Below are 15,035 nucleotides of genomic sequence, written 5' to 3'. Positions count from 1 at the left end.
TTCAAAGAAACTTCAAATTTACATAATAGTAGAAGCATGAAATGGAATCTTAAATTTTTAAATTGACATAATAGTATAAGCATAAAAAATGGAATCTTAAATATTGAAATTGGCATAATAGTATAAGCATAAAATGGAATCTTAAATATTTAAGTTTACATCCAAGTTCCATATTAAAAGTTGAATATTCTATTTTTATGCAGGAGTGTAACTCTAGTGTATAATGTGCATATCTGAAAGAGACACGTTAGTGATAGATTCCTTACCTTAGAATATCCCCAGGCGTCAGATTGGATCCGGAAATTTTTGCGTAGCAGTACACTTGCGCGTCGGTAGGCGTCGTCTGCGGCTCCGCCTCCGTCGTTGGCGTCGTGGGCGCCGTGATGACGTCGTCGGAGTACTTAGACGCCGCCTCCACGTGCTGATGTCAGTTCTTCTTTTTTCTGCGCCAGCAAGCGCAGATCTGGAAAAAGCAGCACTTCTAGTGACTTTTTGACTAACTTTTTGGATCATTTTGATCATCTTTTCGAAGTCTAACGACTCCGATCGGTGCCATAGGGATGCCTGGATTTAAGCACTGCGAGGATTGCGACCGCACGATGTCGGTCACGGATCCTCACCGTCGGTGTCTACTCTGTCTCGGCGTCGACCAGGACGACAAGACCTGCCCCGACTGCCGGTCTTGCTCCCACGGGAGGTCGAGGGACAGGTCGCGGGGCCAGAGCCACCACAGCTCCGAGAGTCGGCACCACTCCTCCGGGTCGAAGTCATCGTCCGGTAAGAAACACAAAAGGTCGAAGAGGCGTCATCGGGCTCCGCGTCCAGCTCCACACCCTCCGGTCCCTGGGCGAGACGCGACGCCGGAGGAGATCTAGCGCTTCCTCATGGCCATGAGGTCCCTCTCTCCTCCGACGGGCTCCGTGGGGCCTTCGGGCCCAGCGAACCCGTCTGGGGCCCCTAGCGGGTCGGGGGCTTCGTCCCCAATGCCGTCGAGTGCTTCGGCCCGATGCCACCGGGCTCCACGGTCCCGACGGCACCGGCGCCTTCGGGCCCAGCGCCGCAGGGCTCCACGGTTCCGATGCCGCAGGCCCGGCGCCGCAGGACCCCATTGGACCCGCCTCGGGATCCGGGTCGTCGCCGGTGAACCTTACGACCCCCCCTGCCCGTCAGGTGTCACCTCCGGCGCCGTCCTCGGGCGGCGCCGTCCCCGCTGCCTCCCTCGCTCCGGTTCCGGCGTCGGAACGGCGCCGCTGGGTGCCGCTTTCGACACTGCTTGGGGAGTTTACCTTCTATGAACCGGCCTCATCGTTTGATGACCCTGACTATCGGGGGATGGGTGACGAGGAGTATTGGGAGGGGTCTGAGGCCCCTCTGACCAGGGAGTGCCAGTCTCAAGAGGACTGGACAGGTGGACTTGGGGATGCCAGTGGTCTGGACACCTCACCAGACACTAGTTTTGTCTCACCTCCTACCGTGGCTTACGAGGAGGGGGCAACCTACAGTGTGGTGTTGATGAGGGCTGCCAAGGCCTTGGGCCTTGAGCTCCCTGTCGCGGCCGTGAGGACTAACCTCCTCACTGAGGTCCTTAAACCGCAGTCATGCCCCACAGAGCCTCTGCTGCCATTTAATGAGGCCTTGTCCAAAGTTCTTTTGGGCACTTGGTCCAGGGCCGCTACGGGTTCGCCCGTAGATAGGAACGTGGCCAGACGCCACTGCCCGGCCCCGGGCGACCCAGTTTTCCTGTCCAGCCACCCCACCCCGAGAGCCTGGTCATCCAGGCATCCACTTCCCAGACCGCATTCCCTTCCGCTCCGCCGGACAGGGAATCCAAGAGGTACGAGCAGTACGGTAAAAAGATCTTCTTCTCCTCCATTAGTCTGGGACTGCGGTCTTCCAACACCGCATGCCTCTTGGGCCGCTACACCCACTCTCTGTGGGATACGGTTGTGGATTTGCTGCCAGAGTGTCCGTTGGAGGTACGGGCCAAACTCGGCCAAGCCCTTGTGGAGGGCCGGGATGCAGCCAAATATTCTATCCGGTGTGGGCTGGATACCACCGACTCACTAGGTAGAGCGATGGCAACGACGGTGGCGATTAGACGCCACGCCTGGTTGAGGTCCGCCAACTTTTCGGCCGATGTCCAAAACACACTAATGGACATGCCGTTTGATGGACCTCGCCTTTTTGGCGACAAGGCAGACCATGCGCTTGAGCCCTTTGAGGACTCCAGGGCTACGGCCAAGTTCCTTGGGCCTCTCGGCCCCGCGCCAGCAAATGGGTGCCTTTCGCTCCTTTCGTGGCCAAGGAAGGGGCGCCCCCACACGTACCGCCAGCCACACGCCGCAGACTAACATCCAGCGCGGTGGCGGCCGTGGAAATCGCCGTGGAGGCGGTCGGGGACAACGGCAAGGCCAGTCCACACCCTCCCCCGCAGCATCCGCCTCTAAACCCTCCTAATCCGTGCTTTTCCGCCCATGTGACGCCAGTGGAGGGCAGGGTTCGCCATCACCACTCTCACTGGCGCACTGTCACTTCTGACAGGTGGGTGCTGCAGATCGTCCGAAGGGGCTACTCCCTCCCCTTCGAGACGACCCCCCAAGCCATGCCACCGCAACACCACCGCGTATCGGGGGATCATTTGCGGCCTCTCCAGGAGGACGTTTCGGCCCTTTTGGCCGAGGGGACCATCGAGCGCATTCCTGGGCCAGAAGTAGGACCTGGTTGCTACTCCCACTACTTTCTGGTACCCAAGAAGGGCAAAGGGGGTCTACGCCCTATCTTGGACCTACGGAACGTCAACGGCTTCCTTCGGAAGGAGAAGTTCAAAATGCTGACTCTGGCTCAGGTCTTAGCTGCCCTGGACCCAGGAGACTGGATGGTAGCGTTGGACTTGCAGGACGCCTATATCCACATCCCTATCCTGCCGGCCCACCGGCGCTACCTGCGGTTCACGGTAGGCCACGAGCACTTTCAGTTTACCGTGCTCCCCTTCGGCCTTACCAGCGCCCCACAGGTGTTCACGAAAGTGATGGCGGTGGTCGCAGCTCATCTGCGCAGGTTAGGGGTTTCAGTCTTCCCCCTACCTCGCCGACTGGTTGTTAAAGGCGGGCCCACCCCAGACAGTAGTCAGCCACCTCCAGACGACGGCAGACTTCTTGCACCAGCTGGGGTTCTCCATCAATGTGCCGAAGTCACACCTGTGCCCCTCTAAGAAGCTCCTTTTCATCGGAGCGGTTCTCGACTTGGTGCAGTTGCGGGTTTACCCACCCGAACAGCGGGTTCGGGATGTACAGGCTCTGATTCCAATCTTTCAGCCTTTCTCCCGAGTTTCGGTCAGGTTGGCGCTGCGGCTTCTGGAGCTGATGGCTTCCTGCATCCTTCTGCTGCATCACGCCCGTTGGCGGATGCGGGCTCTGCAGTGGGACCTAAAGTTTCAGTGGGCCCAGCATCAGGGCAACCTGTCCGACCATGTCCTGATCTCGGAGGGCTCTGCGAGACAGCTGCAGTGGTGGCTCACGGGCCACGATTGAGCCAGCGGTAGATCACTCTCCCTTCCCCAACCGGAGCACATAGTTGTGACGGACGCGTCCCTCCAGGGCTGGGGAGGCCACATGGGAGAGGCGGAGATCAGAGGCCTCTGGTCTCCGGCGGAGTCCCGGCTCCATATCAACCTTTTGGAGCTGCGAGCGATTCGTCTAGCACTGAAGGCATTCCTCCCCTCTGTCCGGGGGAGTGTAGTGCAGGTGTTCACGGACAACACCACCGCCATGTGGTACTGCAACAAACAGGGCGGGGTGGGGTCATGGACCCTCTACCACGAGGCTCTGCGCCTCTGGCAATGGCTGGAACATCAGGGCGTGACCCTGTTAGTTCAACACCTGGCAGGTTCTCTGAACTCCAGGGCGGATGAACTCAGCCGCCGGTGCATGATGGATCACGAATGGCGTCTGAACTCGGACGTGGCGCAAGGTCTCTTTCTGCAGTGGGGAGAGCCTTGGTTAGATCTATTCGCCACCGAAGAGAACACGCAATGTCATCAGTTCTGCGCGTTGGAATTTCCAAGGCGGCACTCGCTCTGACACGCTTTTTGTTGCGAGTGGAGTTGCGGTCTGTTGTACGCCTTTTCGCCTATACCACTTCTGCCCAGAGTGCTGAAGAAGATCAGGCGTGACCAGGCACAAGTCATCCTTGTGGCTCCGGACTGGGCACGAAGGTACTGGTATCCCGAGCTACTCAGTATGTTAGTCGATCTCCCGGTTCGTCTGCCTCTTCAGGAGGACCTTCTGTCGCAGCAGCAGGGGACGGTCCTCCACCCGGACCTGTCCAGTCTCCACCTCCATGCTTGGAGATTGAGCGGCGACAGTTGAGGCCATTTGACTTGCCTCCTGAAGTCTGTAACATCATTCTGGCAGCCAGGCGTCCCTCCACAAAGTCGGTATACGCCTGCAGGTGGAACAGATTTGTGGCATGTTGCACAGCAAAGGCTGTGGATCCTCTTTCTGAGGTTCTTCTCTTCCTTCTTTCTCTTGCCCAGCAGGGCTCTGCTCTGGGCACTATCAAGGGCTACCTTTCTGCTCTTTCAGCCTTTTTGAGGCTGCCTGATCAACCTTCTTTGTTCAAGTCCACTATTGTTAATCGATTCTTGAAGGGCATCACACATACGTTCCCTCCTGTTCCCTTTGTGATGCCTCAGTGGGACTTGAACTTGGTTCTTACTTTTCTGATGTGCGCTCCCTTCGAGCCACTTCACAACTGTCCTCTCCGCCTTCTTACATTGAAGACTGCCTTCCTGGTAGCCATCACCTCTGCCAGGAGAGTGAGTGAGCTCCAGGCTCTATCCTGTAAACCTCCTTTCCTTTCGGTCCATCCGGACAAGGTTGTGTTGCGGACAAGGCCCTCTTTCCTGCCCAAGGTAGACACAGCCTTCCACATCGGCAATCCATCACGTTGCCTACCTTCTTTCCTCCTCCGCATCCCTCAAGAGAGGAAGAGCGGCTCCACCTTCTGGACCCAAAACGTGCGCTCTCTTACTATCTGGATCGCACACGCCAGTTCCGGGTGGATGATCAACTCTTTGTTGGTTACGTGGGCGCTAAGAAGGGAAAAGCGGTACACAAGCGGACCATCTCGCGGTGGATCATATTTAGTATCCAGGCGTGCTACTTCTTAGCTAAGAAGGAGCCCCCTGTTGGGCTGAGGGCTCATTCCACTCGAGCCACGGCTACTACTACTGCCTTGGGCCGAGGAGTGCCCTTGCAGGACATTTGCAAGGCAGCTACATGGGCCTCGCTGCACACGTTTGCAAGACATTATTGCCTGGACAGCCAAGTCCGGAGGGATGGCTTCTTTGGCCGTTCCGTCCTCCAGGACTTTCTGGTGTGATTATTGGTTCGCAGACCCACCACCGGGGTTGGTATTGCTGGGGTATCTATTCTAAGGTAAGGAATCTATCACTAACGTGTCTCTTTCAGATGCACAAGTTACTACTTGTGTAACGATATATCTGTAAGATTAGTTAGTGATAGATTCCTTACCGACCCACCCATCCTCCCCGTTCTGCGAACCGATATCTAGGGTTAAGGTCATCCCCTTTCAGGGCCCTAGTTTCAAGGCACCAGTGTTGGTTTTTAGCATAGCTCTGCATTTCTGGCGCGGTAAAGCTGTGTCTAAGAACTGACGTCAGCACGCGGAGGCGGCGTCTAAGTACTCTGACCACGTCATCACGCCGCCAACGACGGACGCAGAGCCGCAGACAACGCCTACTGACGCGCAAGGGTACTGCTACGCAAAGATTTCCGGATCCAGTCTGACGCCTGGGGATATTCTAAGGTAAGGAATCTATCACTAACTAACGTCTCTTACAGATATATCGTTACACAAGTAGTAACTTGTGCGTCTGTATTTCACTAAATTTAATAGGTCAGCTGCTCTAGAATTCTTCCTCATAGTTCATTTTATTTAACTCGACCTTAGCTTGGGCCTTTCACGCTGTAGTGGGCGTTTAATGACCAGTATAGCCCGTGGGCTATAAGGCTATATTAATGGAGACCAGTTATTTTCAGTAATTGCCGTGTTAGTTACTGCAGACTCAAGCCAGGGGTGCAATTATTCTTGATTGTTAGTTGCTTATATGTCAGAAAGCTTTGGGACATATGTATCATCATTGCTGTTTGCGAGTCCTTAATAACGAAGTTTACCAATTCGCTATTAAGGACTCGCAAAATGCTATGTTTGTAGCTTTCTCAATAATAATTGCGATTCCTACATATTCCTTATTTGCGATTCTAAAGGCCCATAGGAATGAATGGGAAGACATTCACAATTTGAGAGTACCCAATAGGTACTCGCAAATTGCGAAAGCAATTTCAAGGGGCAAGGGTGCCAAAAGGACACCCTGTTGCACCCCTGAAATATGCATGGGCATGTATGTGCGCCACATGGCACTTTGAAAAATGCTAAAAAAGTGAATTTTTCTAGGAAATCGCAAATTACCACCAACTTGAAGTTTGTGGTAATTTGCGATTTCTTGAGGCAAATGTGCAAATTTTGTCAGCTTCTAGAAGTGCATTTAAGGAATCGCAATTTGTGATTCCTTAAATGCATTTGCAAAATAGGGAATCGCAAATTTTCCAACTCCTTATTTTCTTATGGCCTTTTGGGATGATACATCCCAAAAGGCTTTTTCCTGTTTGCAAACAGGCCGATTCTGAGAATCTGCCCATTTGCGAGTGGGGAAAAAGGCTTGATACATCTGGCCCTTGGAGTCTTAATTAGCCACCATACAAACCAATGTAATTTAAAACATTGCACAACATATCTTGAAGTTAGGAATGACAAGGATAGTTCCAATCTTAATTCGCTGTGCAAAACGGATAAACGAAGATTCAATAAAAATCTAATTTCTTTTACATATTATTTTGTTCAATTTGTTGTTTATGTTTTTCTGGAAGACTATTGATCCATATAATAGAGAGGGTACTAATTTAAAATCTATTTCCTTCAAGGGGTTGAGGAATCGCTCCATCCCACCTCTCCTATAGGCGGTTGAGAATCTTTTAACTGATAGCACAATAACATTGGCCTTAGCTTTCATATTTAAAAAGTGACTTTACCATGTTAGCTTATTGTCAGCAAGTAAGCCAGGTCTGGTGGCGCAGTTCAGTGGACTAATGCATCCACTGGAGGTACCTGTATTCGACCTCATGGTCACAGGTTCCAAACTCGGCGGGTCCACTCAGCCTTTCATCCAGCTGAGGTCGATAAAATGAGTACCATTGAGTTGGGTAACGAGAAACATCTGTTATTCAGTGCCAAGATACATACGGGTGAACTTGCGCTTTACAAATACACATGTTATGTAAGCCCAGTCAATTTTATTTTTTATCTACTTACAAGATGTTATCATCAATTTTTCCGACTTAAATGATTGCGAGGTATTCTAAAAGCCATGATTTTTGTCTTTCCAAGGTTGACTTTTAACTTGTTTTCTCAATTTAATTTCTGTAAATTTTGATAACTGTAAGTGAGGACCGGCTGGAATCCAGGAGAAAATAATATTATCTATTAGTCCAAATCGCTAATAGCTATCCCTCTAGCCTTGGGGAAAGTGCTTTACCGCAGTTTAAAAACTATGACAATCTGCAATGTAATCTGCTATATCGCTCTTGTAATATGACAAATCTACTATATACAGTGAGAAAAGTAGCAGAGCTTTTATACAGCCCTGTTTAAGGCCGTTTGTAGCCGGTATCTTTGCTGACAAGGCTCTTTTCGATGACTTCACTTTTAGCCAGGTTTTTCATGCAGAGATATTTGAAAACGCAATATTGTTTGACCGATTCCCTATTTTTATAGTTCCGCCAACACAGTTTTTTTCCTGTTGAACTTATCAAATGCTGTAAAATAATTTATGTAACATACAAACAAGGTAAAACACCTCCTTAGGGTTTTGCTTACTAGACGTTTAAGGGAAATAATGTTATCCACCGCGGAGCACCCAGGTATAAAACTGGTATGATTAAAAGGAACTATATTAAGATTGGTAGCTAACGTATTCAAATTATTCAATATACATTTTGAAAAAGGTTTTCCCACAGCACTGATAACCTCAATAAGGCCGTAATTATTTGGATCCCTCTTTGAACCTTTTTATGTCAATATTAGGTAGCACAGCGCTGCCTCTCGACATGTTGTATCTCCTTCTGGGGGCTTTCATCACTTTCATTGGCTACATCGGCAGCCTTTCAAAATTTCTTTGATTTGGTAGGTAAAAGCTTTACTTTGTCCTGCCTTTTGGCTATTTTGTTCCCGCCCTGCAGACTGGCCCTGTTACATGGATTATTTCAACATGGGCCATACATAGTGTTGGCGCACTACTTTCTCTTTTGCCTCGATTTCTTAAGCGTTGTTTCCTGCTTGTGTTCCAACCTTTGTGCAGCCCGTTGTTGTGTTGACTTTGCTCCTGCCCCCTCCCATTGTCTGTTGACCTCATGCCTCCTCTCCCTTTTCTAAGTGTGGTGTTTTTGCAGTAATAAATAACACCTTTTTTTGTAATTTCAATACATGGGCCTCTCGCAGCCCCTCCTTCCCCGTAGCTAACACACACAGAGCCTGCTGCCAGTGGTTCCTGTTCTGATTGGAAGGGTTAACCTTCCCCGCCCTCCTTCCCTGCCCTCCGTACCCTTACCTTCAGATGCCTCGTTGGGGCTGTGTTGCATTCCTCCTGCCTACATTCCAAGTTCTGCTCTCAGCACCACACGATTCCCTTGTTGACTTTGTTCCCCCACAACCTCCTTCTGTTAGCTGGGTTGAACACCTCCCTTGTGCCGCCTCCTTTCCTGTCTCTCAATAACACACAATCCCACTCCACATAATTCCTTTACACTAAGGGGCCAATTACGATGTTGGGCGGAACCTTTCTGCCTGACACGACTCAGCGGAACCACCGACCGATTTGCAGTCCGCAGTTCCGCCCGTCCAGTTGCGATGCGACACAATACTGTATGGTGGAGTCCCTTTGTTTCCTATGGGAACTTGTGTTCCGCCCGACAACCCCTGTAACGCAGGGTCCTATGGGGAAATCGGGGGTGGGTGTAAACCCCCACCCCTTTTGCGGGAACCCTATTGTGCCTGCCACACAGTGCAGGGTTTTACAGGGGGGTCCCTTAGGTCCCCCCTCGGCCTTCAACTGGAGGCCGCAAGATGAAGGGGGCCCTGCGATGGGACCCCAAAGTCATTTTCCGACAGCCTTTTTGTGTCGGACAAGTTGACTTCGAAATTGAAATCGTAATTGTGAGGTTCTGAATCGCTGTCCATAGAGGTACACGATGCGGTTCCGACTACACGAATTCTCAGAGAGCCAGTCAGAACCAATTTGGAATAACCGCACGGTCTACTTTCTGACCGCGACCATCGTAAACGGTTGGTTGGAATGTAAACCGGCAGTCGTTTGGAAGGGTTCCGACGCAGTTAAGGAGATTCCCACTGTTGGGTGGAGTCTTTCCGTCCGACATCGTATTCGGCGCCTAAATGCCACATACTTTCTATCCCCATAATTACACTGTACAACATACCTCATAATTACACTACACACCACAGCCATCCATCCAATCCACTCCAGAACACAGAAGTAAAAAAACATTTACATTTACAACACCAATAGCTCTAACTCTTGCAAATGTGAGACCTATTGCTTTGAAAATGCTTGTTTATGTAAGTGGTGTATAACGGTCCCTTTAAGTGAAAATGGAATAGTACCCGATTCCAGGGCCCATGTGAAGTAGATCATACCACCAGTGAATGTCTGCTTCTATCACGTCAGTTGGGATGCCATTGGGATTGGCTGCTTTTGAAGAGTATGACCTCTCTATTACTATTGGAAATCTGTAGATCAGTATCTGTATAGATTGCAATTTCAGATGAAATATAATCACTGTTTCAGGTCCCAGGCAATATAAAATATTAATTATCAGTTCTATGGGACCCAAAAGTTAAACAAAACTGTGAGAAATGCATTATCCTTCAGGGAAAGTTCAGCTGGTTTATGCAAGCACTACAATAATCTCTACTTGTAACTAGAGGCCCAAACCAACTAGGGACCAAAACAGTTTGAAATTACGGGTTTTAATTGACAAGTACATTTCCATTCAAGCTGCATCTTGATACCACCTGGGGATTTCCTGAATTTCACACCACTAGCGATTTATTTTCATCCTTTATCATTATATCTCTTCATAGAGTTCTTTGATTCTTTAAAAGTAGCCGTAACTGTTTCCGATTTTTCCTTTTTGCAGTAATTTTTAAATGGTATCCTTTTTTGGGATAAGAGTTTGATCTATTAATTAAATGGTGGAGATTAATTAAAATATTTTCCATAGTAATTTGTCCCAGTCACACCACCTGGTGGCTGGTGAGAAATGACACCTCTTAGAGTCAAGAAAAAAATGATAAAATCTTGTTTGCTTAATAATAATTTTTGATTAAATTTAACATTCCACTTAATCGTTCTTAAATGTATTAGAGTTTAAAGTGTCATCTAAGTATTGTGTAAAAATAATGTTATTTGTTTTGTTGTGGATAGTGGCCACGTCCTTCCTTTGTACTATTTGATAATTTTTGCACAAGACTGCGGAGGCACAGCATAATAAAGTAAAATCAATAGTGTTTTTAGGTTGGATGAAATAAAAGTGGGTCTTGCTGGTGGATCAGAAAGAAATCTCCCATTCAGAGCATGGAAAACCCAAGTCGTGAAATAGCCTCCAAATATATAATCATTTTATATACTATTCTTTATTCCATCAATTTGCAGAAAGAACAAAAGGGATATTTCAAGATTAATCAGGAAAATCGTCTGCTAGGGGATTAATGTGGTGGTTAAATAATACATTATTATTGAACTCTCCTGTAAAGAAAATTATACTGGAAGAATTATGATCTAAAATCAATTCAGGTTCATCAAGCACCGCCCGGAAGCCCAATTTATTCTTTACTAATGTTGGTGGAAAGTAAACATTCAATATTAAAACTTGTTTTTGCCTTTACCTATTTTGATCATTATTATATTTTCTGATTTAGCCTTAATTATAGTGTTTTTAAAATGTATGCTATGGTGAAATACTGTTAGCAAACCATCAGCCGGACAATCCACAAAATTCAGATTAGTTCGATTTTCATATGAAAGGATATTTTATAAGTTGTAAGAATTCGTTTGCTTTTCCAGTATAAGTTGCAGTAAATTGATTAGTAGACATAGTGGAAAATCTCTATGCCTTTCTTATGATAAGCTATGCTTCCACAATATAGCTAGATACAGGCTTGTCAATAGTTGGCAGGGCTGATCTGGTGCAAATTGCTAGTACATCTGTGCTAGATGTAATTGAGAATTGTTTGAACAGTGGGATGAGCCACTTTGTGTGTGTTTATGCTTAGTTTTGGTTAAAAAAAAAGTGCACTATAGACTCCTTGCCGCCCACTGTGCAGTCACAGAGTACAGCCATTCGAGAATATGGCGACAGTTTTGCTGGGTAAAATGCATAGACGAAATGATAAGCATGCAGTTCGACATGCATCAGGGCTAATTCATTCAGGTATTGCTACATGCCAAGGTGTGCTTTGTGTGCAAGTAGTTACAAGATAGGATGGAGGAGCATGCTTTTCCAATGTGTGTCATTAGTATGTTGTGCAAAAATAAGAGCTATTCTATACAATATTTATTTTATACCAGTATCATTTCCTGAAGGGCCATCATTTTACATCTCAAAGATTTACTGCTATGTTATGTTCAACTGTGCCGAGAGTAACATTGATGTTGATATGGACTTTTTAAGTGCTCTTCTTCCCAAAGCACAAGAGTGTGACCGTGTGAATGATTACCCCCACCCTGGATGAATCCTTCTTCAGGAGTTTGAGATCTCCTACAATCACTATGCCTTTGCCCACTTTTCTGCACTGATGTTCTTCTGTGCTGAAAAGTTAGTACGCATACCTTCTTTTGTATGATAATGGGCTATACTGGACAAAACTCAAAATCTGGATTTGCAGCTTCTCATTCATACCTACTCTCCAACTATAGAGAAGAAGCTGTTAGTTTTGCTTTAGAAATTTAGCCTATTTACCTACTTGTGGTTCATTTGAATACATACTGTCACTGAACCATGTTGAACTTTTACTTAGCCGGGCTAGAGAATACTTGATTGTGTCTTCAGTTAACTTGCATTCCATTCATTCATGTGCAATTTATGTTACTGGTTAGCCGCTTATTTACTTTGTGCCAAAGATATTTATGGTCTGGAACATCTCACATTTCATTTACTAGTTCGCATGACTTATGCTTTTATTCTTATGATGGGTGTTTTATACTGATTAGGAGTCTGTCAACCACAGGTGCCCTAGTCAAACTTCTTAATTTTCCTTCCCTGTTCTGTGGGCTATTGTCTTGTCTATAGATAACTACTGCTTGAGTGTCCCCAAATGAGTTTCCTTACTATTTACACTTGTTTTTTATCTCGTGAATTTCATCTCTTTAATTTCATCTATTTTTTTTCTAACTTCATCAAAAACTGATTTTATCGCTAATCTAAGACCGGGTAATTCTCTAAATGTTGCCACATTTTATTCTTCCAGTAAATATCCTAAGTCCTGCTTTATTGTTCCCATCTCTTGCATTTTATTTCCTTTTCTTCCCCATAGTTAGATTCTTGGCCTCCAACTTTTTAGATGAATCTGGTCTCTTCCTACCATTTGTAAGACCATCAAGATGGTCCTTAGCCAGTGTTTTCAAACATTTCGGACAGATATCCAAATTCTACAGCTTGTCACTGTTTATCGAATTTAGTTTGATAATGTTTTCACAAATGTTACCCTATTACACTTCTTTTTACATTATATGTTTTTTTTACAATACCGCATTGATTCATGTTTTGCTACAGCAATGAATTTGCTCTTGGAAAAACTAGCTATCTGGCTATTAAAGTTTGCTCTTAGGAACATCCAGTGCTTTAATCAAATTAGGCGCTGTTTCCAGTGAAATCTAATCACTACTCATCTTTTATTTTGCCTCTATTTCAAACCACATTTGTACAATAACTTATTTCTTGTGATTCGTCTACCTTTAAGCTTTAGTCATTGGTTTTACTCGACAAATTCACACTTATCTATTTTAATTTATTTTTATTGTATTTTTGAGTTTCTTAGGAATTCTGTTTATTAGGAATTTTGCATAAATGTTTTGCAAATAGAGGGTACGCCATAAAAAAATACATGATCCAACTCAGATGATGAATTATAAACAATATGTTATTGTTTCTGACTTATTGACTCACTTAAAGCACAATGTGTATTACAATGGAAAAGAGGGAAGGGCTCATTGACCCACCAAACAGTAAAATTTAGTCCATTTTTGAGGAGATCGGATGTGAATATGCATGCGAACCTTTACATTTAGTGACTCACGGTGGTAACTATTTTTTGTTTTGTTCCGAAAATCTGACCTGAATTTGACAAATCGTAGGTCGATGAGATCAGCCCTAACATGCTGCCTTTCAATCACCCTTTTGACTTCCATGATATTCGAAATAAGCATAAAACGCACCACACTATGCTCTTATTTTAGTACATTTACCATTAGCTATCAATTAGTTCAACGTGATTTTTCATTTTTTGAATGTCCTTTCTGCTTGTCTGTTTACAGCTTTCGACATTAGAATTTTTGTGGGCCTCAGTGAAGAAGAGGCTAGGGTGAACAGCCTTAACCAGTACCTCAGCACTCGTAGTTATATCCATGGCTTCACCTTTTCTCAGGCCGATGTGGAAGTGTTCAGGCTGCTCCAAAGTCCACCTCCTGCTCAATGCTATCATGCACTTCGATGGTACCGACATATAGAAGCCATTTATGACGACAGCAGTCAGAAATGTGACTCTTTTAAAGTCCAAACAAGTGAGTAATAACTTGGATTTGGTAACCGTGCAGCTTGTTTTGTAGTTAGCATTACATTACATTTTCATAGGTCTGATTTCTGAAAGATTGGATAAGAATTTAAGAGGGATTATGCGAAACTGTTGAAGCATTAGTAGCATTATTTGCAGACGAGGGAAGTTATTTAGATTTTGGAGGAACAGATTATCTGCTATAAAATGACACATTTTCCATCCTCTGGTAGAAATACTTGATCTAGTTGTCTGCACAACAAAGACTTTGTGGCCCACTGTTGGTTGCCACTCACTACTTAGTGTGGGACGGCTGTTGCTAGTTTTCTACATATGGGTTACCATGCAAGTCCCCTCAACAACACTCCTCTTCCCACAGCTTTGAAAAACGAATAGCAAATTTATATGAAAATAGACTGAAATAAACATTGAGTCCGCTTGGCATTCAACTACGTTTGCAGTGCACCCACCCTAATGGTAAATGCACTGTGGGAGCAGAGATCCCCACTAGTAGATCTTGATTTCCCGAGAATCATACTCTTGGTCAACTTCCCCTTTTTAGGTCTCGCCTTTACTATTCCGCAGGAATGGGAAATGGGGAGAATTCAAGTCGGCAAAATCCACTTCAAACCACTGGCTTTCAGCCGCGGTTTTCTTTAAGTTCACGTGAATCACATGATTAAACATGCATGCGCATCGTCAGCATTTCTCCTGTAGGCTCGCAAAAGGCTCTCCTCCCTCCCCACATCAAAGGCATCAATCACCCTCCCACAGGCTTTCCCAGCTCTGCCCCGCCCCCTGCTTCACAGCCAGGCCATCTGTTCCCTGCCAGACCTCTCACACCTCCGTCACAGCATACCTGTGTACTTCAAAGGCTTATCACTTCACACGGCCGGCCGCAGGCCATGCAACCAGAGCACTTCAGTTGGTGTGCAGCCCCCCTCCCAGCACTGCCTTGTTACTCTCGGCAGCCGTGAGTCCCTAAACACTTTTTATATTTAATTAGCAGCAGCAGCATTTCTCCTGCGCCAGGCCACATCAAAGGCTCAGTGCCACTTTCACCCACACAGCAACACTTACAGACACGCAATGCCACTCACACCCACGCAAGC

The 15,035-nt window shown here is 46.5% G+C and overlaps 1 protein-coding gene across 2 annotated transcripts in view; it reads left to right on the top strand.

Annotated features, from left to right (window-relative positions):
• The window catches only part of CARS1 (cysteinyl-tRNA synthetase 1), a 395,563-nt gene that overhangs the window by 48,206 nt on the left and 332,322 nt on the right, over positions 1-15,035 (top strand). Inside the window, exon 2 of one of the 2 annotated variants that reach the window (XM_086957866.1) lies at positions 13,688-13,933. The exons of the other annotated variant lie outside the window; for it this stretch is intronic. Coding sequence (XP_086813992.1) covers positions 13,688-13,933 — 246 coding nt within the window. The remainder of the gene's footprint in view (positions 1-13,687; positions 13,934-15,035) is intronic. 2 annotated transcript variants of the gene reach the window in all.

Source organism: Lissotriton vulgaris, chromosome 2_1 (assembly GCF_964263255.1).
Source record: "Lissotriton vulgaris chromosome 2_1, aLisVul1.2, whole genome shotgun sequence".
In the NCBI taxonomy this organism is placed as follows: Eukaryota; Metazoa; Chordata; class Amphibia; order Caudata; family Salamandridae; genus Lissotriton; species Lissotriton vulgaris.
The sequence above is the reverse complement of the archived record's forward strand: the minus strand, read 5'-3'. Positions and strand labels throughout refer to the sequence as shown.